The following is a 23,521-nucleotide window of genomic DNA, read 5'->3' as shown; positions in this document are numbered from 1 at the left end:
TTACGGCTTCGGTACAAAAAGCGCGTCTTCTACCAACTTTGTATCGCTGTGATCCAAAGTGAATCGCTCATTCGAACAGGCTTGTGAGAGTTTCCCCACCGTAGCATCATGGCGCCGGCGTGGCAGGACTCGGATGCCCGAATTTGCTACCTCCGTACCATCTGGCAAGACGCAGGCAACACCGATACCGTGTCAGATGCCAACAGCGACGCGAAAGAAAAAGCCAGTGTGACGGACAACCTCGAGTGCTGGGTATTCCAAGACAAACCATCAGCGAAGATCACGAGGGGCAAGCCAGAACCCCGCGCTTGTCGACAACATTATATCCTTGGCCTCGACACAACAAGCGACAGGATTGCCATAGACTGGCTGATCCAGGGCTCGGCAGTCGACGTCGAAGACTCCAAGTTTGAACGCCGTGACTTTACGGTCTTTGTTTCCCGAGAACAAGCCGCGACAACGCAGAACATAGAGCTCCTGCAACGCTTGAAGGTCGAGCAGGTTGAAGTGCAGGTTCTGACGACTCATGATTTGGCCACCAGCCAAGCAGAATACCCATCATCCTTACCCTGTGACGCCTTCATGCTGCTCAAGTCAGACTACGCACTGCACATCTGGTCCGGCGGTCGTGTCAACTACGAAGGGGACAACGTGAGGTTCTGCGGATGGCGAGACTCGCTGCGGCTCGGGGCGCCGGAGGAACCAGAAGATTACCCGAGCCGCTTCTGGTACGACTACCGCCACGACAAGATGGGCCACACGAGGAGAGGGTGCTGCTGGGCGGGTAAGTGCAACTACTGGCGGCGCGACCACGATGAGAAGTGGCGCAACTACAAATGCCCCTGCTGCGGTGGGCGGTGCAAGCGGACCAAGGGGTGTCAGAAGACGGGCGAGTACTGGGTCGAGGAGAAGAAGCTGCCGGAGTGGTTGCTCGAGGCGGAAGAGGAGAATGGGACCGTGCCGCCCGAGTTTGCGAGGGAGTGGATGAATATGTCGGCGGCGGACACGATTGACAAGGACGAGCTGCGGAAGGGCATTGGTACGGCGGGAAGATGGCGATGGAGGTCGATTGATATGTTTGCTGGAGATGCAGGCGACTGATGGTGCGAGTTCGAGGCAAACGTGCCGACAAGAGATGCCAGGGGTGGGAGATCGACACAAAAGGGGGGGGGAGGCTGCCTTAGTCAGCAGGAGCTGGCTGGAGCACGCCCGAGATGCCAGCGTCGCGACTCCTTTTTTCCGCTGATACGCGATACGGCTCCAACTGACGACGGAACATCGGCCACCCACGACATTCATTTGACAACCCATCCCTGCAGCTTCAGCCTCGAGATTCCACATCAGGACGTTAGGCATCACCGCAAAACTGCCCACCATGACGCGCGCCCAGCAGACCATCTCCCTCGCTCTCCTCGTTGGCTCCGTACGACCTGCCCCTCCATCCAACATGCCGCTTCCTCTCAACTGACGTCTACCCCCAGCTCTACCTTGCGCTCTTCCTTGAGCTTGTGCCTCTTCCCTCCATCGTCCAGGAGCAGGTTGTCCCGGTCGTATGTCTTCCGCTCGCACTCCGCCTCGACATGTCGAACTATCGCTAACAGCAACCCCCTGGCAGCTTCCCTTCTGGTTCGTCGTCTCCTTCGGCGCCTACCTCCTCGCCCGCCTGGGCTTCAACGTCATGACCTTTAACGACGTCCCCGAGGCCCACAAGGAGCTCATGGCCGAGATTGATCTCGCCAAGGTGGACCTGCGCGCTCTGGGTGTGGATGTCGACTAAGGGAAGGAAAGGAGAAGGAGAACACGGAGAGGCAGCAAAAAAAGCAGGCACGGTCAGGCCCATACGGAGAGAGTCCATGTTGGGAGTAATGGTAAAAAGAAATGGTACCAGCAGCGGAGCTGCTCTGGCGCCGCCTACGGGTTGGTCTAGAGTTTCTGTTGCTCCCGAGGTCGCTTGACACCTTGCAATCTCGCCATCTTAAATCACTTGCTCGCTTGCCTTCTGCCTTGACGGCATCGCCATTCGGGCATTGTAATACACTGCAGCATTTCCAACCACTTACCAGGCCTGATTTCGTTCGGTACAATCGTTAACTACACATTTCCCTTTCAAGGCCGCCTGTAGTCTACCAGAGCAGCCTTAGTCGCCATGCCTGATGAGGGAGCAAGCGGAGGGCGACTGGAGTTCGCAGCACTTGCATTGAGACCCAAGGCCACAAGGGCTGTGACGTCGAGCCCAGCGTTCACCTTTTACACTGGCCCAGTTCACAACTTCGCTCTCAATCCGCCACCCCACGGCGACACAGCACGGGATATCCGCCGTCGGCGGTGGACTACCAAGCGGCCCACCAGCAATGCTTTGCTGCCTTCGATCCGGGCCAGACAAGGTGTCGAGAAAAGAAGGAGCGCCCTTCCATCTGCCCGCTCGACAACTGACGCTATTCCGAAATTTGCCGATGCTACCATCGAACGGACCGTTGAAGATGCCGAGCAGAGTGTCGACAGCAAACAGGCAGAGGAACACGAGAAAGATGCTGGCAATGGTAGGGAGACTGTTGGTGACTCGAGTTCAGACCTGTCTGAACAAGGACGAATTTTGGACGACGGATGGAACGCCGACCATGACATGGATGTGGACAGCATCTCGAGCGACGAGGCTGTTGTTTGGGACCGACAATGGTCCCCGTCAGATACCTCGCCACCCTCGGAGGTGGATCCTGCGCTGTCGCGTGTTGCCTCACGGCGAAGAAGCTGGCCCTAGCCACGACGTGGTATCGTCGACGCGGATCGAATTCATCTGTTAGTTTAGAGAAACAGCGTTGCCTTGCGGTACGTATATAGATATACAAAAGCCTTGTCCTGCAGGAGTGTTCTTCTGCCGTGGTACGTTCACGATCATATCATCAACCGCATGACGCATCAATGGTTTTTGAACAATGTGCGAAGATAGACTCTCAATAGGTTATCATGACTTCGTAGACCTAGTATCACATCATAAGCCAATACGTCCTTCCAACGCTCTAATCCAAGCAGTGCATTATCGTCCGCCATCGCCCGCCAGCAGCGCAACGACGGTCCGCACAGCATGCATCGGCGTCTCCTCTTTGCGGACCATGTCTCCAAACACCTTGTGCAGCCCGTTCAGCGCCTTGCTGTCATCTGCGTTGTGCCCTGTACTTCGTCAGTCATTGCGTATCCGGCAGAAAAGATTGGATGTACGACGTACACTTGCCCGGCAGCCCAGCCAACACCCCGACTGTGCTCTGCCCCTCACCCGTCCAATCAAAGTGTATCTTCCACGAGACGCGCAGCCGCGGCCAGTGCGCCTCGTCCACCGAATCATCGGGAATGGGCATGTCGAAAGATGTGCGGCCCATGTGGGCGATGAGATCTGTCCTGGATGGGCTTTTCAGCGCGTCGCCCTCGAGGTCTTCGTCCTCGTCATCGCGGCGGCGCTTCTTCCTGCGCCGTTGGCGGAGTTCGCGGGCGGTCTCGAGGAGCGTCTGCGGGTCGCTGGTCTCGGCGGCGAGGAGGGCCCAGAAGTGGGCGCGTTGCAGGGCGATGCGGTGCCACTCGGCCATGGACCAGGTGAGGAGGGTCACGTTGCGCTCAGTCGCCGTATTGGCGGCGCGGTCGCAGAGGGTGGCGATCCAGGTGCCTAGTTCGGGCACGGCGGAGGGATCAAGGGCGGGGACGGAGAGGGAGTCGACGCGGAGGGTGGACGTGTTGGCTACTAGCTCGATCCTGGCGCCGAAGAGACCTGGAGGGCTAGAAGACACGTTTATTATGTGTTGGCGGAGGAGGGGTAAACAAGGATCTTCGCGGGGGAGAATGGATGTCGTTTGAGATATGGCGAACGGGGTGAAAATCTGGAGATGAGGAAGTTCCTCGGCAGCTGTCATTTGAATGGGGTGGTGAGATATGGGGGTGGACTCGCTTTCTGCGGTCAAGGTCAGGGGAAGAGCTGGAGAGGCAAGGGTGAACCAAGATGTAGGGTCCATGGCGAGGTCGAACAGCGGCTGCGACGCGTCTGGCGCTTGTGCCCTTTGCTCTGCCGGGAGGAGATGTCGGCTGAGCATGTCCAAGAGTCTCTCTTGGTTTGAGGAGCCTTGAGGCTGCTTAGAGCTTCGCCGTACGCTCTGCTGCACTCGCACCCGCTCCCGCTCATTTTCAGCTGTCGCAAGCTCTAGATCGGCCTGAAGCTGGGCAATCTCTGCTTGCAGCTTGTCCCGTTGCGCCCTCTGCTCACAATGTGGGTCAAACGGTGGCACCCTGCGCGCAAGGTGCGTTCCGGTGCCATCATCTGGCCTGGCTGCCTCTTCCTCGGCCGCAGCGTCCTCCTCCCCTTCAATTACGAAAGGCACAGCTTCTTTTCCCTGCTTTCGCTTCTTGGACGGTGCTCCCGTGTCAGATGGCCTCATGGGTGGCTGGTTTAATGGCGAGCTCTTCATGCCGCGATCGCTCCTCCGCCTTCCGCTGCGCTTAGACGGCGTGTTGTGGATGCCTGTCGGCGGCGTAGTGACAATTGGGTCTTCGAGTCCCTTTTGTGTCGGTGTCGGCGGAAGCTCTGGCTCTTCTGGCTCTTCTGGTTCGGGCACCTCTGATCCTGGTTGCGACTCGTCCAGCAGACGTGCTTGAGACGACTCCAGGTCTCGTGTTGGGTCCACTGGGTCTATCGGTTCGGGCGCGGCAGGTTGTGATCCTGGTGGAGGCGTGCGATTCAAACCACGCCTGGCGAACGGATCAAAACCTTCGTCTTCGGGATCCGGCGGCGGTAGGGGCCTAGGGTTGGGCTTGACCGGCGATCGTCGCGGCTTGGCGCGGAGCTGTCCCGCCCCATTTCGCGGGGGACGACGCGCCGGGCTACCCATCGAAGCCGGCTCTGTATCCTGGACTGGGGAATTTTGCTGCTCTGCCCTACGTGCCAAACGGTCGCGAAGGCCGCCGTCTTTGGCTCGCGTTGCTCCCGTGGCGCGTCCACTTTGGGACGGTGGTCTGGGTTCTTGCGCTGTCGTCATGTCGCGATTGCTGAGCTCACTGGGCTCTGCGCCGGGCTCGACTGCTCGGGACAGGGATGCATCTTCGTCTGTCTGTTGGGTCGAACGGCGGCGTAAGATATCTGGATTTGTCCTCGCCAGGCTTGCTTTGGTGGGAGAGGCAAAGGACGGTCGACGACGCGCAGGCTGTGATGTGGGGGTCTCATCGGCTGATGGGGAGTTCGCTCTGTCTGCGGTCCGGATGGGAATACTAGTTCGAGGGGAGATACGGCGGCGCTTCGGCGCGGAGGAATCCTCCATATTGTTCATGGGTGGTCTGACAGTCGCATGGTATGAGGGGTTCGAGAGCTTCGACGGGGTGATGCTGGTGTTGTAGGACTTGTCGCATAAGTACACTGGTTGGTGCTGTGCTTGTGCCACTCCCCAGACGCGTCGAGATGGGAGCTGTGCTGACCGCCTGCCGGATTGGGCTCAATGTCAACTCCGTCATGAGCTCCGAAGTACACCGTGGACCTGGAGCGACCACGCCTCGAGCGAACTGGACACAATCTGGACGAACAATCAATTGCACTTTGGCAAGTCTTTCCCAACGTCTGGACAGATCTGGCATCAAATAGTGCTCCATCTGTTCTTGTGAACTACTCTGTTGTGCTTCGATATGTGCTTAGTCACTATAACACGTGACTTCATGACGTGAATATCCCGGCGTTCCATGGCGCATCCCGACCCTCGACGACTTTTCTGGATCGTTCACTACCATCAACTTCACCCACCCCTTCGACCACGCAGCCCTCGGCACTCACGACCATGTCGGTCTCCAGGATCCTCCCCCGTATGCGCTCCGTCATGGCGGCGCGCGCTCCCGCCGCTCGCTTCGCGTCTTCGGCCACCCACACCATCCAGTCCCAGACACCTCCTGCGCCCATTGTGCCCTCCAACAAGCAGGCCCACCCCATCGGCAACTTCTACCAAGCCATGCTCGACGACCCCCAGCCCATCCCCGGTCAGAAGCCCGAGCAGCCTCCCGCGTCTGCCGCCCCCTCCGCCAAGAAGGAGCCCGCGAAGAAGCGTAAGTCCACCGCCCTCCCCTCCCCCATCGCTCCGTGTCCCCCCACTTCCCCAGCGCGCGCCGGCTGAACCCTCCCATGCTGAAGCCACAGAACAGGAGGAGCCGCCAGTGCCTAGTCCCCCTCCAGCGACCGCCGAGGAGAAGGCCCGCCTCGTGTTCGGCGAGATCCGTTCCGGTCCTCGAGCCCGCGCCGAACGTCTCGCTGCCGCTCGGGCCAAGACGGTCACAATCGCCGGCGTGCTCGTGCCGCCGCGGCCCGTGGAACCCGACAACTGCTGCATGAGCGGGTGCGTCAACTGCGTGTACGATTTGTTCCAGGAGGAGCTCGAGGAGTGGTCGGCGGCGAAGAAGGAGGCGGAGGCGAGATTGGCGGCACAGCAGGCGGAGGCCCTGGCGGAGACGGAGGCGGAGCAGGCCAGCAGCAGCAGCAGCAGTGCTGGCAATGACGGCAGCGTGGACGACGACGGCGGCGGTTCCGAGCTCAATTGGGTGCCGCAGCCGCCAGAACAGGGACCGGCAAAGCACGCGTGGGACGAGGGCCTGTACGCGGACATTCCGGTCGGGATTCGGGAGTTCATGAAGACGGAGAAGAGGTTGAAGGAGCAGCACAGGCAGCAGGGCACGCTGGGGGGCTGAACGCCCGACTGTGTCTCTGGCTTTGACGACTTCACTCCGCCCCATGACTCATTGCGTTGATTACTTGTACAGCATCGGCATTCAATACCAAGACTTTTGCAACAAACTGCAGCCTGTCAAGATGGTTATTCTGAACGTGAGGTACACGGTTGTTCGCGACCCTGAGATGTTTCTCGGCTTGACCCAACTTTCAACATGTTTGCTCGAGCGAATGTACGCCATGCTCAGCCATCCCGTTGCAGCGTACGGGGGGAGCGCAAGGCAATGTGCCTGGAATAGACTGCAACGGACGCGAAGAGTTGTGGTGCATTGACTTAATTTGAGCAATACTTCTGTGTCTGCCCATTTGGAACAAAGGGGAAGGGGGGTTGTCGCTGAATTCTGCAATCGAGGCACAATGTGTCTTTCTTGCTTTGTACTTCGCAATTCAGTTATGCATTGGTACATCTCGCCGTCATTTGGGAATGAACAGCATCCATGCTCAGCGCACGGAGTTGTTGTTCAATCGACCGCCAAGGTCCTATATGAGAGCACTTTTCACTCCCATACAAGCGTCGATATGTCATTTATCAAACTTGCCAGACATCATCGCCGTACCTCATCGGAATTGACACCATGCCACACCACACACACTGCTACGAAGATGCAAATGGTAGTCTTCGCTGCTCAACACAGAATGCCCCGTTTAAACAAGGCTCCATCACGCTTCGACGTGTATCCTCAGAACCAACCTTCAACGCAACCCTCTCGAGTTTTGATGGGTCCAACTCCCTTCTTGTCTCCCCTGACGGCACAGACAAGGGCCATGCTGGAACCCGACAGCTTCCGAAATGCGACGGTCAGAATGGAAACATCAAAATGATAATCAAAGCACTGAATGAATTGAAAGCCGATCTCGAGTTAATGATCAGGCTCTGTCCAGAGCTCGGATCCCAGGTAGTGAGGGGCACCGAGAAGGTCCCGGTTCTGGTCTTTCACTGCCTCGAGGCGCAACTGGTCAAGGCCGAGAGTCAGCTGTGGGTTTACAAACTAAGGAATGAGCAGGTGGGGGTTCAACACAAGATTGATGCCGTTGTTGAGACGGTGAATCAGGCCGGCCGCGTTATCGACAAATACCAAGCCGCTCGAAAACCCCTTTACAGGCGCTGGGAGGTAAGTGGTGAACAGGGAAAGAGTGAGATCGAGCAGGAGTTTAGACAGGTCTGTGAAACACTCGCGATGCTCATTGATGGGGCCGAGCCGCGCTCCATAAGCCCATGAGAAATGATGGCGATAGATTACGACTTGGTAATGATCTTACTTAGAAGTCGGGATTTTAGTGAATCCCGTGTTGCTAGGAAATTACTTGAAGGTTAGCCTCACCAGAGCACCTGATGCCAGATGAATAAGATTTACAAATAACATGGTGCCGCTGATCGTCAAGTATCTCAACACAAAATCGCCATCTGTAATTGAGAAAATTGATAATACCATGTAGTCAGGATGCTGCACATCGTAGTTCAGACCTCGTTAAGCGCCGGTGAATGCCTCGCTAGATATGAATCACGAAATGATGAAATAATTGATAACGATCGTTTATGTGTGTGGAGTACCATCATTAACCTGGAGCCATAGAGACATGGCAAACCTGGGCGCAACACGCAGAGACAAGCATCACGATGAAACTCCAACACAGTATGACTGGCCAATCCAGAAGTTGGCCACACAGTCGTGGCTCACTGCTGGATTCCATTCAAAGAACTGACTCAACGAAATATCGTTACTCTCAGCGAGTGAGCCACAAGTATCGCCCGGTTCCACAACGTCCCACTCGTCGCAGTCGTTCGGCTGGCCGGTATGCGTCGGGCCCGGTGGTCTCGGCTTGGAAGGTCTGGGCGTCACGGACGACTTCGCGGAGGACGTCTCTGTGGATATACCGCCCATGTCTCCAGAGACGCCGACGCAGTATGCCTGGTTCAACCAGAAGTTGATTGAGCAGTCGCGGCCGACGGCCGGGTTCCAGTCGTGAAACTGATCCCGCGAGATGCCGGCGTCGTCTGCCACTGACTGGCAAGAGTCACCCGAGGACACGACATGCCAAGTGTCGCAGTCTTGAGGCTGACCTGAATGTGTGGGCGCAGGGGCAGTCGGCCCTCCATCGCCTGTGGTTGCCGTCGCCGCCTCAGTCTCAGGGATGGCGCGGATGACCTGCAGATTCCAGGACCCGCAGTATCGCCCGCCAGGTACAAAAGAGCAGGCAGGGTCGGTGACATTAGTACTCAGTGAATTCCAGGCGACGAAGTTGTCGTTGTCGGCGTCATGGTTGCGGGCGGCGAGTTCGCAGTTGCTCTTCCAGTACCCAAGCTGGTCCGGCGGGAACTGGTAGTCGTCGCCCTTGAAGTAGTGCACACAGTCTTCGCGGACTCCTTTGGCTAGCGGCGCAGGGGTGTATGGCCGTGAGTAGCCTTCTACGGTCGCATTAGGAAGCATGGTGAAGGGAATGCCGGTGAAGGTCGCATTGTGATCGATTGTAATAGAAACATGTCCGGGGCGGCCAGCGTAGGTGTTGACTGCAACGGGCATCAATGATCAGAAGGGGCATATCGAGAAAAAGAAGAGAGAAAGAAGAGGTGGGGAGAAGGAGAGAGGAACGGATTGGCTTACTGTCTCCCACTGGATGTACACAGTAGCTTTCTTTTGCATACAAGTTGGTGCAGTTGGCATTGATGCCGGGGTTGAGAAATAGGAAGTCATCCATGGAGATGGCGAACTTCAGGATCACCAGATTACAGTAGTCGCCCGCTTCGACGTTGTACCAGCGGCTGCACGGCTTGTTGGACCCCGCGGCGGCTTCTGTTGGCATAGGTGCAACCATGGTTGGGACCAATGGCGGAATGTTGGTAGTGGCAGGCGGAGCCAGACGAGGTCCCGGAGGACTGATGCAGAGCGTGGTGCCGTTCATCATGCCAATGTTGGAGCACACAGGATTGATGACCTGATTCCAGGCCTTGAGCTGGGTCACTGTTATTCCAGCAGAGTTGGCGATAGCGATACATGTTTGGTTGACTCCAACAGTGACGGTGTCACACTTGTTAGTGATACAGAGACTGCCTGACGTGGGGAAGTCAGCACAGTATGCGGCGAGGTTATTGTCTGCTAAAAGCCAAGCTGTGGCAACACCATGGGCCTTAGATATGCTGTAACAGTCATCACTGTTTTGAATCGTGTACTGCGTGCCGTCACAAGAGTCTTCCGTAGGTTCAGGCTCGCTGATGAAGTAGTCGATAGTCGTTGTGGTTACAGGTTTGCCTGTAACGCCACAGCTTGACGTATATCTCTGGTAGAGCGATTCGCTTGCCACGATGGGGCCGTCGAAGTAGGGCGATCCTGCGCGCATACGAAGCCTGGCTGCGATGCAGCTGTCGCAATGACCGGGATCTGCGGTCCCCTCCGGCACTTCATCGAGGTAGTTGAAAGGCGATACTATTTGAGTCGTAAATACCACTGTGAGTTACGACAGACGACGTCGCCAAGTGATATTGACCAACCTCCGGGGTCTGTGAAGACAGCAACTAAGGCTGCAACAGGGCCACAAAATTTATTATTCTCCCGCAGACACGTAAACTCGAATATGTGCTCGAGTGTGGCCGGAATCACCACTGGCGATGCGAGGAGGTCAAAGTCGGTGGGGACGCTCACGTTCTTGCCGCACGCGGACCGGACGGACGATGTCCATGAAGATAACGCTGCGGCGCAGCCCGAGGTGCACATGCGCTCCAGAGACACTGGGCTGTAAAAGAAATCTGGGCGAAGATCTCGCACGAGGCGGTCACAGGGTACGTCAGCCAGAAGAGCCTCAGAGCAGATTGACGGGAGGCCATCGGGAAGACTATCATTGTAGACCATTGTGAGAGCGGCTGCGGGTTGAAAGCTCAGTAAAGCCCCGAGGCCTGAGACGAGAAAGGGTCGAACCATCATAGTGATGGGATGAAGATTCTTCAGCTAGTAGACGAAGAAGCAGAGCACAAAGTCCGTCTGCTGCATGCGTCGTGTGAGAAACCCGGCAGTTGAGAAGATCAGTATTTAAGTGACATGAGTAAACTTGGCGACATTTACTTCTGCCCAGATCTTCCGCTTCATGTGCTGAGAAACTAAGAATACACTGTTCTTGGCATTTCCGAAACAGATAAACTACCTCCAGGTATTCGGGAGTCTCACTCCATCCACAGGACCAGGGATGACCAACCCCGCGCCGTGCATCTTGAATGTCTTGCAAGTATGTCTGATCTGCTGTCAAAGTACGCCACATCCCATGTCAGACCAGGTAACACCTTCTCAAAATGGGTCAAAAATGCGAAGGCGTTGAAACCATGCGCCTTGTGAACGCGTAACACGGATCCTGCGAGTCTCTTTTCAGCCGGGATCTCACGTCGACCTCCTTCATCGGCCGTCGCGCAATCGAGCAGCTCGAAAGGGAGGCAACTGTAGGGACGGGAATCTCCTCAACATCCTTCAACGTCATTGGTACACACTGGATCATTTTGGACATACCCGAACGGTCAGCTCAATGACCATTTGCCGTTGTTGGGTGAAGTGAACGGCCTCACCGAGAGCTTCTTTCATCGCTGCGTAACCCAAGGAATCCCACCTACCTTGCCAAGTTTCATTTTTAACGTACCGTCTGTAAAACTTGCGCAAAACTGCGGAGTCATGTCTAGAAGATTTGAGCCTGTGTTAGTGTATGATACGATGACACGACCGCATTGGACAGCGAGATGGCAGCACAATGTGTGGTCCTGTCGAATGCCAAGCGGACAGACAGAACACCAAAAACAGCAAGTGAGGAATCAAAATTAGATGAGTTATTTCTCGGGCTCCTAGGCCAAAGACCGGACCGTAACCTTCTCTCCTGTGTTAAGTGGCCGAGGGTTCCCAGAATTCCTGAGAATCTCTGACAGGTTGGCAGTACCCGACCATAGCGTGTTTAGCATTCTCCTCAATCCATACATCATCATTATTCTTTGTATTATACATCTTCTGCGAATTGATACTTGGCCAAGACACAAGACTAAGACGGCATGTGCGCACAGTCTTGCCTCGCCACAAGGACTTTGCTCCTGTTGATATTGGCTACGACCAGTATCGCGGGAGTCATCAGTACCAAACATCATGTCGAAGACGTGCCACATCAATCAGGGACCTGCAGAAGCGCCACTCCGTGAGTCTCAATGCTCAGGGTTCTGAGTATACGCAACCAACACTCAGGCTAACCGCGCCCACAGACTTCTGGACTTTTCCGCCAAACTCCGCCGGGATTATGAACTGCCGGTATGCAGTGCTGGCGACAGTCCTGATGACCTTGATCATAAGAATGTAGACCTTGCCAACAGCGTGCACCCGTTCGAGGAGCAGTCGTTGTCATCCCTCTTCGCCAGACAGGTTGTGGGAGGAGACGATTATTCGTGTGGCCCCGACAGACCCTGCAGAAACGGCGCATGCTGCCCGAAGAAAACACTTCAATGTAATTATGGCGAGAAGTATGACTTCCCAATCTCCCTCTTCTACGCTCAGATCAATTCACTAACTTGGAGCTTAGGTACTGTGGCACATCGGGCATCTCGCCTAATGAAGTCTGTTGGTCCAACTGTGATGCTAAAGCGGAATGTGGGAAGAACGCCAAAGTTCCTGGCCAAAAGTGTCTTCTCAACGTATGCTGTGGAAAGTGAGTGCTGTTTTGCAAGGTGAAACTCATCAGCTGACGGCTCTGCGACTTTTAGATGGGGGTTCTGCGGCATGACCGAGTGAGCTGACGAGCCTTCCCTTTCCTATCTCTTGTTAATTGACGCCTGTCGAAGGGACTTTTGCGAAGTCAAGGATAATGGTGCCACCGGTGGTTGTCAGTCCAACTGCAAACAACCATGGCCTAAGGGTAAGGGCTCCAAGCAGTTGGATCGTGTTATTGGATACTACGAGGCATGGCGATATAACTCCGAATGCCAAGGAATGGTGGGTGATGTCGTTCCTAGAGTTGCGCGTACGGCAAGACCAGATCGAGTGAAAACTGACGAAGTGGCCATACGGCACGTAGCCCATGAAAGACATACCCATCAACTCGCTAACCCATCTTTACTTGTCCTTTGCATTCATCACGCCCAACGAGTACAACATCATTGGGATGGACGGCCTGCCATCCGAACTTTTTAGCAATTTCACCGACCTGAAGAAAAACAATCCGAGTCTCAAGATGATCATTGCCATTGGAGGATGGACGCACAATGATCCGGGTGCGTGCCTTGGTCATTCCCTGCGCAGCAACATGAGTTGACAATGTTTACTCAGGCCCCCTCCAGAAGGTATTTAGCGACATGGTCAGCACGAAGAAAAACCGGTCAACGTTCATTGAGAACCTGATGGCTTTCCTCCGTCAATATGCGTTTGATGGTGTTGACTTTGACTGGGTACGCACGGCAGTTCCCGTGAAGCTCGTGATAGAAGTTGGCAGTTGCTGATTCTTATTTAATACAACAGGAATACCCTGGTGCTGATGACAGAGGTGGTGTGCCCAACGACGGCATCAACTTTACCCAATTCCTCAAGGAGCTGGAAGCAGCAAATAAAAAGCAACCGAAAAGGTACATCGTCTCTTATACTGCACCGACAAGCTTCTGGTATTTGCGCCACTTTGACCTAAAGTCTATTGAATATGTCGACTTCATCAACGTCATGTCGTATGAGTACGTATCACCCGGCGATGAACACCACGGGGCGAATACTTGAGCAGTTAGGCTAAGCCATGTAGTTTACACGGGGTCTGGGACAGAGACAACCCAATTGGATCTCACATTTACGGACACACCAATCTAACTGAGATGAGTCTGGCGTTTGATTTGTTTTGGCGGAACGATGTGCCAGCCGGCAAGCTGAACATGGGTCTTGGATTCTACGGCCGAGCCTTCCAGCTTGCCGACCCGGCCTGCAATAAGCCCGGCTGTGTGTTCAAGGGAGGCGCCAAGAAGGGGGCCTGCAGCGGCGAGTCGGGCATTCTCAGCTATCGCGAAATCATGGAGGTTATCAAGACCAAAAAGCTCAAGCCTGTGCATGACAAAAAGGCCGGCGTCAAGTACATCACCTGGAACACTGACCAATGGGTGTCGTACGACGACAAGGAGACGTTTAAGCAGAAGAAGGACCTCGCAGAGAAGCTCGGCCTCGGCGGGTTTCTGATCTGGGCCATCGACCAGGACGATGACCAGCTGTCAGCGCTCTCGGCCGTGCTGGACCCTAAGCCGCTGGATGACTTCCGGTCCGACAAGCCGGACGACAACTGGACAGGCTCGAATGAGAAGTGCTACGTCTCCAAGTGCGGCAAAGGGTGTAGCCCGGGCGACATCAAGATTACGGAGCAAAAGTGCGGCAAGGGCAAGAAGAGCCAGCTCTGCTGCCCGCTCTCGGGCGCCCCCGATCCAAAAGACTGTACCTGGCGAGGTGGCCCCAATATCTGCAACGGACGCTGTCACGACGACGAGGTCATGACACATATGAGCAAATGGGGTGGTGGCGCCGACTGCTGGGACGGCAACGCGGCGCATTGCTGCAAGAGCCCGCTCGGCGAGGAGAATTCGTGCTACTGGGCCGGTGTCGCCAAGAAGTGCAAGGCCGGCCATCTGCCGCTGACCTTCTCAGGCACCGTACTCAGCATCCTTGATGATATTGCCAAGGTGATCCTCACGGTCGTCGGCCGTGCCGTTCCCATTGCAGCGCTCACCGGCCGCGTACTCCTCGAGGTGCTTGATCAGCTCGACCTCGACACAAACAAGCTGTATTGCTGTCCCGAGGATGATGTCGACCGCTGGAAGAATTGCGCCTGGTACGGCAAGCCAGGGAGCTGCTTCGACGGCCACTGTCCCGATATGAAGTTTGTGCAGCTCACCGACAGCTATTTCGGCGGCGGCGAGACATGCGGCGGCCAGTTGTCTCGCGTGCGAACTTTCTGCTGTGAGTCGGCAGGCGATCCCCTTTTTCTTCCTGTGCCGCTGGAAAACCTGTTTGAGCACCCGCCAGACGGAGACAGTGTCGACACCGATTTCAGCCTCAAGACGGACGATTCATCGGCTGGCGGTGATGATGACCCCAACGAGGCCGCCTTTCAGTTTGTCGTTCTGGCTTCGCCTGACGAGCTGCAAGTATCGGTCGACAAGCGCGATGGCTCCCACTGGGATGTCTTTGGTTGCGAAGATGCCGTCACAGAAGGCGAGCATACCGTTAGCATGGTCTGTACCGACTTCTCCGAGAGGAGCAACTGTCACAAGATAGGTCTCGGCTACGGGGTGCCTGGAACCATCCTGCAGATGCCCCCCGGTTGTGGTCCTGGCAAGTACGCCGTGGCGAAGAGCATGGAGCCCGCTGACAGTGGTGACCACGTCAAGCTGCTGCCACGCCGTCTAGCCCACCTCGCTCCTCGAAAGCCCACAGTCTACTCACTGACGTTTGACTACGACTTTGGCCGTGTCCCGCGCGATCTCGGAAGTACCCAGATGCGCATCGACTTTAGTAACCAGGACGACTACTGGGATACAGTTGTCGCTGGGTCCGTGTCCAAGAAGAAGAGAGACCTCGCCAAGCGCACGCTCGCCGACGTGGGCGGCAACCACGTCCGGTGGCTCGAAGAGGAGTTCAGGGACGACTATCACTTTGGCGGACTCGAGACGCGTGACCTGCACGAACGCTGGTTTGGCACGAGCATTCTGGAGTGGCTCGCGCAGCTCGTCAAACCTGAGATCAAGCGCGAGTTCTTGCACAGATATGATGACACACTGACAGCCAAGCTCATTGATGAGACGTGGTCCTGTTCCAAAGGTGATATCAACTACGAAGGCCACTTGCTCGCCCAGGCCCTGCTCAAGATCAAGGTCGAGTCCAGCTTTGGCTTCACCCTCATCGTCAACGACCTCAGTCTGCCCCTTGACCTGAGCCAGAGTTACCTCACCTTTTACAATAAGGGCGCAATCACGGGTGTCATGACCCTTGAGGCCGTTGCCAAGGTGTTCTATGAGAAGAAAAGCGTCATTTTGAATATTCCCTTCCCCGGCGCCTCCTTCAAGATCCCGGGCATCGCCACCATTGGCCCTCAACTCACGGTAGAGGGCAGCATTGATGCCTCCTTCGCCGTGGCAGGCACTATTGAGACTCAGCTTGAAATTGCCAAGTGGGAAGTATGTCTCCGTCTCCCCTTTGATCATCTGTTCTTTATGACACAGTCATGATAAAGCCTTCAAATCACTTAAGCTGACGCTTCATGTTCTACGATGGCAGGTCCGACAAGTCGTGCCTGACAATGGCGACGATGCGTACAAGCCGAAGGAGATCGGCAAAGGCGACACCAGCCTCGACCGCACCGGTGACTTTGGAGGCATCAAGAAGCTCGAATTCTACGCCGGCGTCGCCGTTCAGGGCGACGTCACAGCCCGCCTCTCGGCTGCTGCCGAGTTTGGCGTCCGGTTCGCAGACAGGTGGGATGTCTATCCAGCCGCCGCCGCCGTCGTCGGTGAGGCTAGTGTCATGGCCAAGCTGACGGCGGGTGTTTCTACCGATGCCGTCTGTCCCTTCACTTACAGCCTTGACGTCGGCGCTCGTCTGTATGCCAGGGTCCAGGCGCCCAAGGTCTTTGGATGGCCTGGTGGCCAGTACGAGCTGACGCCCAAGTGGAACAAGGGCATCATCAAGGCGGGAACCTGTCCTAAACTGGGCGCCATCCCGTCCAAGAGAGACCTTGATCTCGTTGAAGCGGCTGCCCATCTTTCAACGGCCGACAACCCGTCTCAGCAGGGGGACACCAAAGTCGGTGGTCACAACGACCTCGGGCGGCGATCGGGTCATCTTGCCAAGAGAGGAAGCGTCCACGGCCCGGTGCTCAGTCTCCCTGTCGGCAAGTTCTTCTGCCCGCCGTCGAGCGACGACAACGAGAACGAAAGCAGCTCCTGCAAAGACGTCAAAGCAGCATGGGATCAGGACAAGTACCTCAGTGAAGATTACGATGGCATGCGTAGAAGGAAGAGAGAGGTTCCAGAGGATGAGCTTCTTGACGTCGACGATGAACAAGATCTGGACGGTGTGGAAGGGGAGATCCTGGCGCACATTTTCGGGAGGTCTATCAGCAAGAAACCCATCAAGGCCTGCAGCCTCAGGACGACCTTCGACTACCCAACAGACGGCTCTCTCGACGGCGACGCCCTCGTCTATGGCTGGGAGGAGCCCGACGTCTGCGGGAGCTACGACTGGGGCGGCCCGCTCGACGCCCGTGTCGCCGGTACATCCTACCACTCGGAGCATATCCTCGAGGCGCAAATGGTAGCGCAGTTTTTCGCGTACATGGACGAGAAGATCGACTCAGTCGCGAACCCGGACCCGAACGCCAGCTCCAACAAGAAGAAAATCTCGTTCTGCGAGTACGTCAACGTCATGTTCGACATTGACGCCGTTTCGGCCCCGGGCCTCGACACGGCGCGCGGGTTCGCCGCCACGCTGACGCCGATCAACCACATCGCCGCCCAGTTCCCAACGCACCAGTGGAAGACGGAAGAGTACGTCTCACTTGAGGCCGTCATCAACACACCCGCCAAGGGGAAAGCCTGGGGCACAAACAGCAATATCATCAACACGTCATCATGGCTGACGGGCAGGTTGCCGACGGCGGCGGGCGCGAGAGCGATGCTCAAGGCAATGCGCTCTCTCATCGGTTCCCGCGTGTACCACAACGATGGGACCGTATTGAGAATTCTGCGGGCGCAAAAGGCTCGCGTCGGCACCGTCCTTGACTTGCTCGACACGACGCTGCTACCCGCGAACCCGCCTCAGGGGTTCACTGCGTGGCCGCAGCATGGTCACGGGTTACGGGCTGAGTGGGATGCGTTCATGAAGGGCGAGTTTCTCCTGATGCAGACCAAGACGATGAAGGTCATTTATGAGTTTATTGGGCCTCTGAAGGAGCAGTGGACGGGTGATGCTGTTCGGCAGGCCAACGAAGACCAGGCGGGGGACAGCACGGCGGCTCTGGCAACCAAGCAAGGGGTCAGGAACCTCATTGATGATATTGAGGCCATGGACGACTACCTGGCGACCATGCCTGCTTGGCAGTCGGCTTTCTGAGTCTCTCCTAGGAAAATGCCTCTGAACAGGAAGGTCGTCTTGAAATACCCGAGGTCGCGTAAAAGACAGCGAAGAGGTTTGAAGAAGACGGACCAACTGAAATCTGATGTAATGTTACCCTTTTGTGTCTCGTCTTGATTGTACTCTGCTCTCTGCTCCACCTGCGTCTCTAAGCAACGCTGTAAGGCTTGGTTTTCCGTTGTTCCTCAAACGTAAAGTCTAGCCACTCCTGTCGTCCAAGGCCTCCAAACAGGTCCAACACGCTCTGACTTGGTCTCCAGTCACCAATCTGCCACTGGACGACACCTTCAACAGTGTCCTCGTCGCCAGCCTTCGCAGCGAGGTGCCGCACGCCCCATCTATGCACGCCGTTCTCAGAATCGTACGGCGCCTCATCTCCGTATTCTTCGGCCCTGCTGTCAGAGGGACACCACGCCAGGTAGGCGAAGAGCTCGGCGTCCTCGAGGGCGCCCATGTTCTTGACAGCCGAACCAAAGGCCAACAGCAAAGGCTCGATAGTTTCGGGGCTCGGCTGGGTGCGGAACACGTCGGGGAAGGCATCGACCTCTTCGCCGCCCTCGGGGTCCTCATTCCACTGTTCATCCACCTCCTCGTCTTCAGTGGTCGTCTGCAGGGGCGGATAGTGGTCGGCTTTGGAGATGGCGAAGCCCTTCGGGTGGGGATCTTCGCCGCGCGGACCGACGAAATACCAGCGGCCATCTGGCCGCAGCGGGTGAAACTCAATGGTCAGGCGTCGCAAGTTTAACCACTGCTTCGACGATGGCGCATCAGGGGAGGGGAAGATATGTTCGGTCAGAAAGGCACGGAGGTCAAGCTCCTGCAGCTGGGCTGCCAGCGTGCGTAGTCCCACGGACAGGGGGTCCTGCTCGGCTGGTGTTACAAGATCCGGCATGGCCAGCGCCTGGTTGTCCTCACAGGCAAGTCCAGGCTGCCAGAACCACAGCCTGGCCTTGGTTAAAGTGGCGGGGATTGGCAGGCCCAGAAGCTCTTTCTGCTGCATCATAGAGGCGCCAAACTCGTGACGCGCATCGCGCCAGGGTCCTTCCCAGACGCGTGTGAAGTGGCGCATGGGCCGGCCTGCGGCAGGGAAGGGAAGTCGCTCCCACAACCACGGACAGTCGATCTCTGCCACGCCTGGGAGATGGGCGAGGCATGCGAGGGGGACGTGGAGCGATACAGGTCGGACCCGGCTGAAATAGAAGTCCTGGCGTGGCCCGCTGCCTGGCAGAAAGCGGAGCTTACGCACAAACGGCAGGACTGGGAGTGTCTCTGGATCGTGTAGCGTCAGACGGCGAGCGTGGTAGATGAGATGCTCGCAATGCGGAAAGCGAGTAAAGGACTGGCACCCGACGGTGAATTCGACTTGAATACCCTTTTCCTCGTCTATGGGTGCCAGCTTGGCGTCTGCCAAAGAGGCGGCGGGTCTTGCGTGATAGACGGCCAACTGTTCGTACATGGCGTGTAACTGCGCGGAGAAAAATGCGCTAACTTCGGTGGTCTCCTCGACAGGCTCGCGGCAGGGGAGAGGATTTTCTTGCAAGTTTTCGAGTAGAGGCATGTCCACACCAAGGTGGATGTGGGAGAGCGGGCGGCCATCCTCGGCGTGCTGCGCGGCACTCCTCTGTATCAAAGCTCGGGCGCGATCATGGACGTCGGGTTCCAGGATGAGGATGGTCATGCTGAGTTGAGGGGAGAAGAACGTCGATCAAGAAGGGGAATCTGATGAAGAGGTGAAGGAGATTGAAGAGGTGAAGGAGGATGAAGTGGGAGGAGAGGTTTGTGGATGCAATCTGTTCGACCAGGCACCCAGCGGCGTTGTCTGGCAGGAGCATTGCACAAATCCGGGACCCACCGCCGTCCAAGTATCACGACGTTTCCTCGCCAGTGTACAACATCACAGGAGGAAGGCAAATACCTGTGGCAGCTCTTTTTCATCGACTTTGGCACACATGTATCGCCGGCCTGCTGTAGAACCATCTCTGACTTCCATCTATGGGAAAAATCCCTCTCCTGACCCGTTTTGAGGTCGAGACACCTGAATTCTGAGAATCTTGCCTGATACTCTCTTGATCCCGGATACCTGGAGATTAGCAGAACGAACTGGCGCCATCTGTCATCCCCAAATCTCGAGCGACAACTGCACCAGATGACGAGGAGCGGATGAGGGCGGCAAAGGAAAAGCGTTCGCGCCTCGGATGCTACTGGCGACGCAAGACTCGCCAGTGACTGCAGAGGGAATAACTGTCGAATCAAGCCTATTTGCTTGCAAGTTGCCATCAGCAAGTAGGAAGCCTCTGTCTGAGCTGTGAAGCCTCTGGAATGACTGTCTGACACACATTAGAGAGCTGCACTCGTCGCAGTTGGCCCTGAGCAGCCCCCTGCCGGGAATGGAGCGATTCGACTTCACACCTGAATGGCATCATCCAGAGAAAGATCTTCACGCACCTGTGATATTGGGCGCGCATGGCCATGCACATTGGTTTACAAATGGCTCAGATCGCGCACTGGAGCTTGGTGGAAAGGTCGTAATGGAGAGGGCGCAGCTTGGCAGTGGCCATTACCAAACATCACTCGATGCTTCGAAGATACGCGCAAGCTGTGTCAGGCGGTTCAGAAAACAACCGAGGGTACAGGCGTGCCGCGACCGCCCGGGTTGTGACGGCTTCATACCCAAAGAATCTCCTACGAAGTCAAATGTGGTCGCAGCATCGGCGTTTACGGATTGCGCACTGACTCAGGCTACAGCGACTCATGAGCTTTGGACTTTGGGCACGACTCACTCGTAAGAACGGGGATTGAGCGGACGAGGGGAACCATGCGCGGATCAATGGAGAACCCTCACGTTGGCTTCTTGGACTCGATCAGAACCATACGATGCGACTCCCCTTCGACGCCTCCTTCTCGAAACCCCCAGGCAACGAATAAAAAGCACGCTGAAGGCCAAACCTGCTGCGGAAAGCAACCGCGCCGGGTGCACCAAGCCCGCATATCCTTGACAGAGGCGGCCTAGCTCAAAGACATGAACCGTGTTAGCGTCGCCCAATAGCAACAGAGGGGAGGCAACGTCGATCCAGCCCTGGATCTCGAAAAGAGATGCCTCCCCTACCCCAGATTGCGGGGAAGTCGGGGATAAGCAGGACACTATTGAACCCCCGCGGATGCCAGGGGCAGGTCTCGTCCCAGCTGTGCCGTGTTATCGCCGAAGCGATGACCCTTCGACGGCCAAGAGCCGGTTCCAGAGCGTGGGGATCGTTGCACATGGTCCCCTCTAGTTTCGTAATAGGTAACGCGGGGAGGGGGAAAGGAGGACAAGGCATAGCGTACGTACGTTGAGACTCGCCAGCAGCTTTAAACCAGAACAGTTCCACAGCCATCTCCAACAGGCCTCCCTCTTCTCTCTCTTTCTCATCCAGGCTCATGTCTGAAGAAAAATCGATTGCTGCCTTAAAGCCTGTCACTTATATCATCTCACAATGGGCGTCTACACGAAGCTTGCCGATGACATCGATGAGGTCGATGTCATCATTGCCGGAGGTACGCGTGGACATCTCTCCTTGTCGCCCTCACCAATACTGGTTCGCCGTCGATGATGTCGCACATACTGACTCTGAGTTCTCACTACAGGAGGCACTGCGGCATGTGTCGTGGCAGGACGCTTGGCCGAGGCCGACCCGAAACTGTCGATTCTGGTAATTGAAGGTGGCCAGGACAACCGCGGCGTATCCAATATTGAGAACCCTGCGTTCTTTCTGGACCACCTGTTGCCTACGAGTAAGACTGCCATTTTCTACAAGGGCAACAAATCGGAGCAATGCGCCGGACGCGAGGTCATTGTTCCTTCTGGCGGTGTGCTCGGCGGCGGATCCTCTATCAACTTTATGATGTACACGCGTGCTCAGCGTTCGGATTTCGACTCCTGGAAGAGTCCTGGATGGTCCGCTGATGAGATACTGCCATTCCTCAAGAAGGTAACGTCCCACCCTGTGTCTGGCTCAACTAAGAAGCAAGCTTACACTCCTCGAAAGCTCGAAACATATCACGGCCCGGGCGACAAGAGCCGTCATGGTGACAGCGGGCCCGTGCACATCTCCAGCGGCACGTTCCGCTCCGAGTTCTCGGAGAGTGAGTTCATCAAGGCCACGGGCGAGGTGGGCTGGCCGGAGATCAAGGACCTCCAGACGCTGGATGCCAACAATGGCATCGAGCGATGGCTCCGCTATGTCAGCCCCGAGGGCAAGCGACAGGACTCTGCCCGCGTCTATCTGCACGACAAGATGGACAATGACAAGTACCCCAATCTCCATATTCTCACCCAATCCAAAGTCGTCCGTGTCCTGCTCGACGACGACAAGCGAGCGGTGGGCGTCGAGTACACGCCGAACCCAGACTTCCAGGCCGTGCTGGAGACGACGAAACACCCTAAGAAGCAGGTCAAGGCGCGCAAGCTGGTCGTTGTCTCCTGCGGCGCCTGCGGCACGCCACCTGTTCTCGAAAGGTCTGGCCTCGGCGACCCTGAGATTCTAAAGAAGGCTGGCGTGGACGTCAAAATCGACCTGCCGGGCGTCGGCCGCGACTACCAAGACCACCAGCTGATTCTGTACCCGTACCTCTCGAGCTTGAAAGAGCACGAGACCATCGACGGCATGCTGCGCAATCCAGACCAGCGGCAGGAGCTCATCGACAAGAAGGACCCCCGCGTTGGCTGGAACTCGATCGATATATCGTCCAAGCTGCGCCCCTCGGACGACGACGTCTCGGCGCTGGGTCCCGAATTCCAGGACGCCTGGAACAAGGACTTCAAAAATGCGCCCGACAGGCCGCTCATGCTGATGGGCCTCGTTTCATGGTGAGTTCGCGAACAATCCTTCAACTTCCGCCGTGCCCGTGCCCCTCGCTCATCCTAGAACAAAGCTTCCTCGGCGATCCTGCGAGCGTGCCCGAGGCCGGCTACGTCACGGTCGGCACCTACACGGCGTACCCGTACTCCCGCGGCCACATGCACATCACGGGCCCCGAAGTTTCCGACGCGCTCGACTTTGACCCGGGCTACCTCAGCGATGCTCACGACATTGACCTGAAGAAGCAGCTCTGGGCCTACAAGAAGCAGCGCGAGATCATGCGCCGCACGGCCATGTTCCGCGGCGAGCTCGCGGCCGGGCACCCCGCCTTCGCCGAGGGGTCTGCTGCCGCCTGCGCGGCGGTCGAGAGCGCCCTCAGCGACGTCAAGGACATCGAGTACTCGGCCGAGGACGACAAGGCGATCGAGCAGTGGATTCGGGAGAATGTCGGGACGACGTGGCACTCGATTGCCACAGCCAAGATGGCGCCGCGGGAGGAGAACGGTGTTGTGGACCATGACCTGAATGTCTGGGGGACCAAGGGGCTCAAGATTGCCGACCTGAGCATCCCGCCCATGAACGTCGGCGCCAACACCAACAACACGGCGCTGGTCGTCGGCGAAAAGGCGGCAGACATCATCATCAGGGAGCTGGGACTCAGTGCGTGAGGGTTGTAGGGGGCCAAGGGGGGGGGGGGGGGGGGGGGTGTAGTCAGTAATCGTCCGGTCGGTAGTTTTGGTCTTGCGCACGGGAGTGCTTTCAATGTAGCGTAACGAATCACTTGTTTCAAAGCACTTTGCACGGCGGCCTCGCTCGTCCACCATTTGTCATTCCTTGAA

General features: G+C 56.8%; 8 protein-coding genes across 8 annotated transcripts; 5 read left to right on the top strand and 3 right to left on the bottom strand.

Moving 5' to 3' along the window:
* Window positions 1-108: 108 nt before the first annotated feature.
* On the top strand, window positions 109-1,101 carry D7B24_006518 (uncharacterized protein; the record flags this gene model as incomplete). Its single annotated transcript, XM_028640647.1, has 2 exons — window positions 109-1,039; window positions 1,094-1,101. 2 exons carry the CDS (start codon window positions 109-111, stop codon window positions 1,099-1,101), a joined length of 939 nt encoding a protein of 312 aa, XP_028495153.1.
* A 274-nt stretch (window positions 1,102-1,375) lies between these two features.
* D7B24_006517 (uncharacterized protein) lies at window positions 1,376-1,777 on the top strand (the record flags this gene model as incomplete). Its single annotated transcript, XM_028640646.1, has 3 exons — window positions 1,376-1,423; window positions 1,482-1,550; window positions 1,616-1,777. 3 exons carry the CDS (start codon window positions 1,376-1,378, stop codon window positions 1,775-1,777), a joined length of 279 nt encoding a protein of 92 aa, XP_028495152.1.
* A 1,257-nt stretch (window positions 1,778-3,034) lies between these two features.
* On the bottom strand, window positions 3,035-5,294 carry D7B24_006516 (uncharacterized protein; the record flags this gene model as incomplete). The annotated part of the gene is made up of 2 exons (XM_028640645.1): window positions 3,035-3,168; window positions 3,224-5,294. 2 exons carry the CDS (start codon window positions 5,292-5,294, stop codon window positions 3,035-3,037), a joined length of 2,205 nt encoding a protein of 734 aa, XP_028495151.1.
* A 507-nt stretch (window positions 5,295-5,801) lies between these two features.
* Window positions 5,802-6,699, top strand: D7B24_006515 (uncharacterized protein; the record flags this gene model as incomplete). The annotated part of the gene is made up of 2 exons (XM_028640644.1): window positions 5,802-6,063; window positions 6,155-6,699. 2 exons carry the CDS (start codon window positions 5,802-5,804, stop codon window positions 6,697-6,699), a joined length of 807 nt encoding a protein of 268 aa, XP_028495150.1.
* Window positions 6,700-8,352: 1,653 nt separating this feature from the next.
* D7B24_006514 (uncharacterized protein) lies at window positions 8,353-10,584 on the bottom strand (the record flags this gene model as incomplete). Its single annotated transcript, XM_028640643.1, has 3 exons — window positions 8,353-9,248; window positions 9,343-10,161; window positions 10,227-10,584. The coding sequence occupies 3 exons, from the start codon at window positions 10,582-10,584 to the stop codon at window positions 8,353-8,355; spliced, it is 2,073 nt and encodes a 690-aa protein (XP_028495149.1).
* A 1,263-nt stretch (window positions 10,585-11,847) lies between these two features.
* Window positions 11,848-17,823, top strand: D7B24_006513 (uncharacterized protein; the record flags this gene model as incomplete). The annotated part of the gene is made up of 9 exons (XM_028640642.1): window positions 11,848-11,896; window positions 11,961-12,006; window positions 12,069-12,215; window positions 12,534-12,684; window positions 12,767-12,962; window positions 13,018-13,136; window positions 13,207-13,412; window positions 13,478-15,890; window positions 15,991-17,823. 9 exons carry the CDS (start codon window positions 11,848-11,850, stop codon window positions 17,821-17,823), a joined length of 5,160 nt encoding a protein of 1,719 aa, XP_028495148.1.
* Window positions 17,824-17,992: 169 nt separating this feature from the next.
* On the bottom strand, window positions 17,993-19,522 carry D7B24_006512 (uncharacterized protein; the record flags this gene model as incomplete). The annotated part of the gene is made up of 1 exon (XM_028640641.1): window positions 17,993-19,522. One exon carries the CDS (start codon window positions 19,520-19,522, stop codon window positions 17,993-17,995), a length of 1,530 nt encoding a protein of 509 aa, XP_028495147.1.
* Window positions 19,523-21,317: 1,795 nt separating this feature from the next.
* On the top strand, window positions 21,318-23,350 carry D7B24_006511 (uncharacterized protein; the record flags this gene model as incomplete). The annotated part of the gene is made up of 4 exons (XM_028640640.1): window positions 21,318-21,378; window positions 21,469-21,812; window positions 21,870-22,690; window positions 22,756-23,350. The coding sequence occupies 4 exons, from the start codon at window positions 21,318-21,320 to the stop codon at window positions 23,348-23,350; spliced, it is 1,821 nt and encodes a 606-aa protein (XP_028495146.1).
* Between the last annotated feature and the right edge of the window lie 171 nt (window positions 23,351-23,521).

The sequence above is a fragment of the Verticillium nonalfalfae genome (genome assembly GCF_003724135.2).
Source record: "Verticillium nonalfalfae strain VnAa140/NRRL 66861 chromosome Unknown scaffold_47, whole genome shotgun sequence".
Taxonomy (NCBI): domain Eukaryota; kingdom Fungi; phylum Ascomycota; class Sordariomycetes; order Glomerellales; family Plectosphaerellaceae; genus Verticillium; species Verticillium nonalfalfae.
This window is presented reverse-complemented; position numbering and strand designations above follow the sequence as displayed.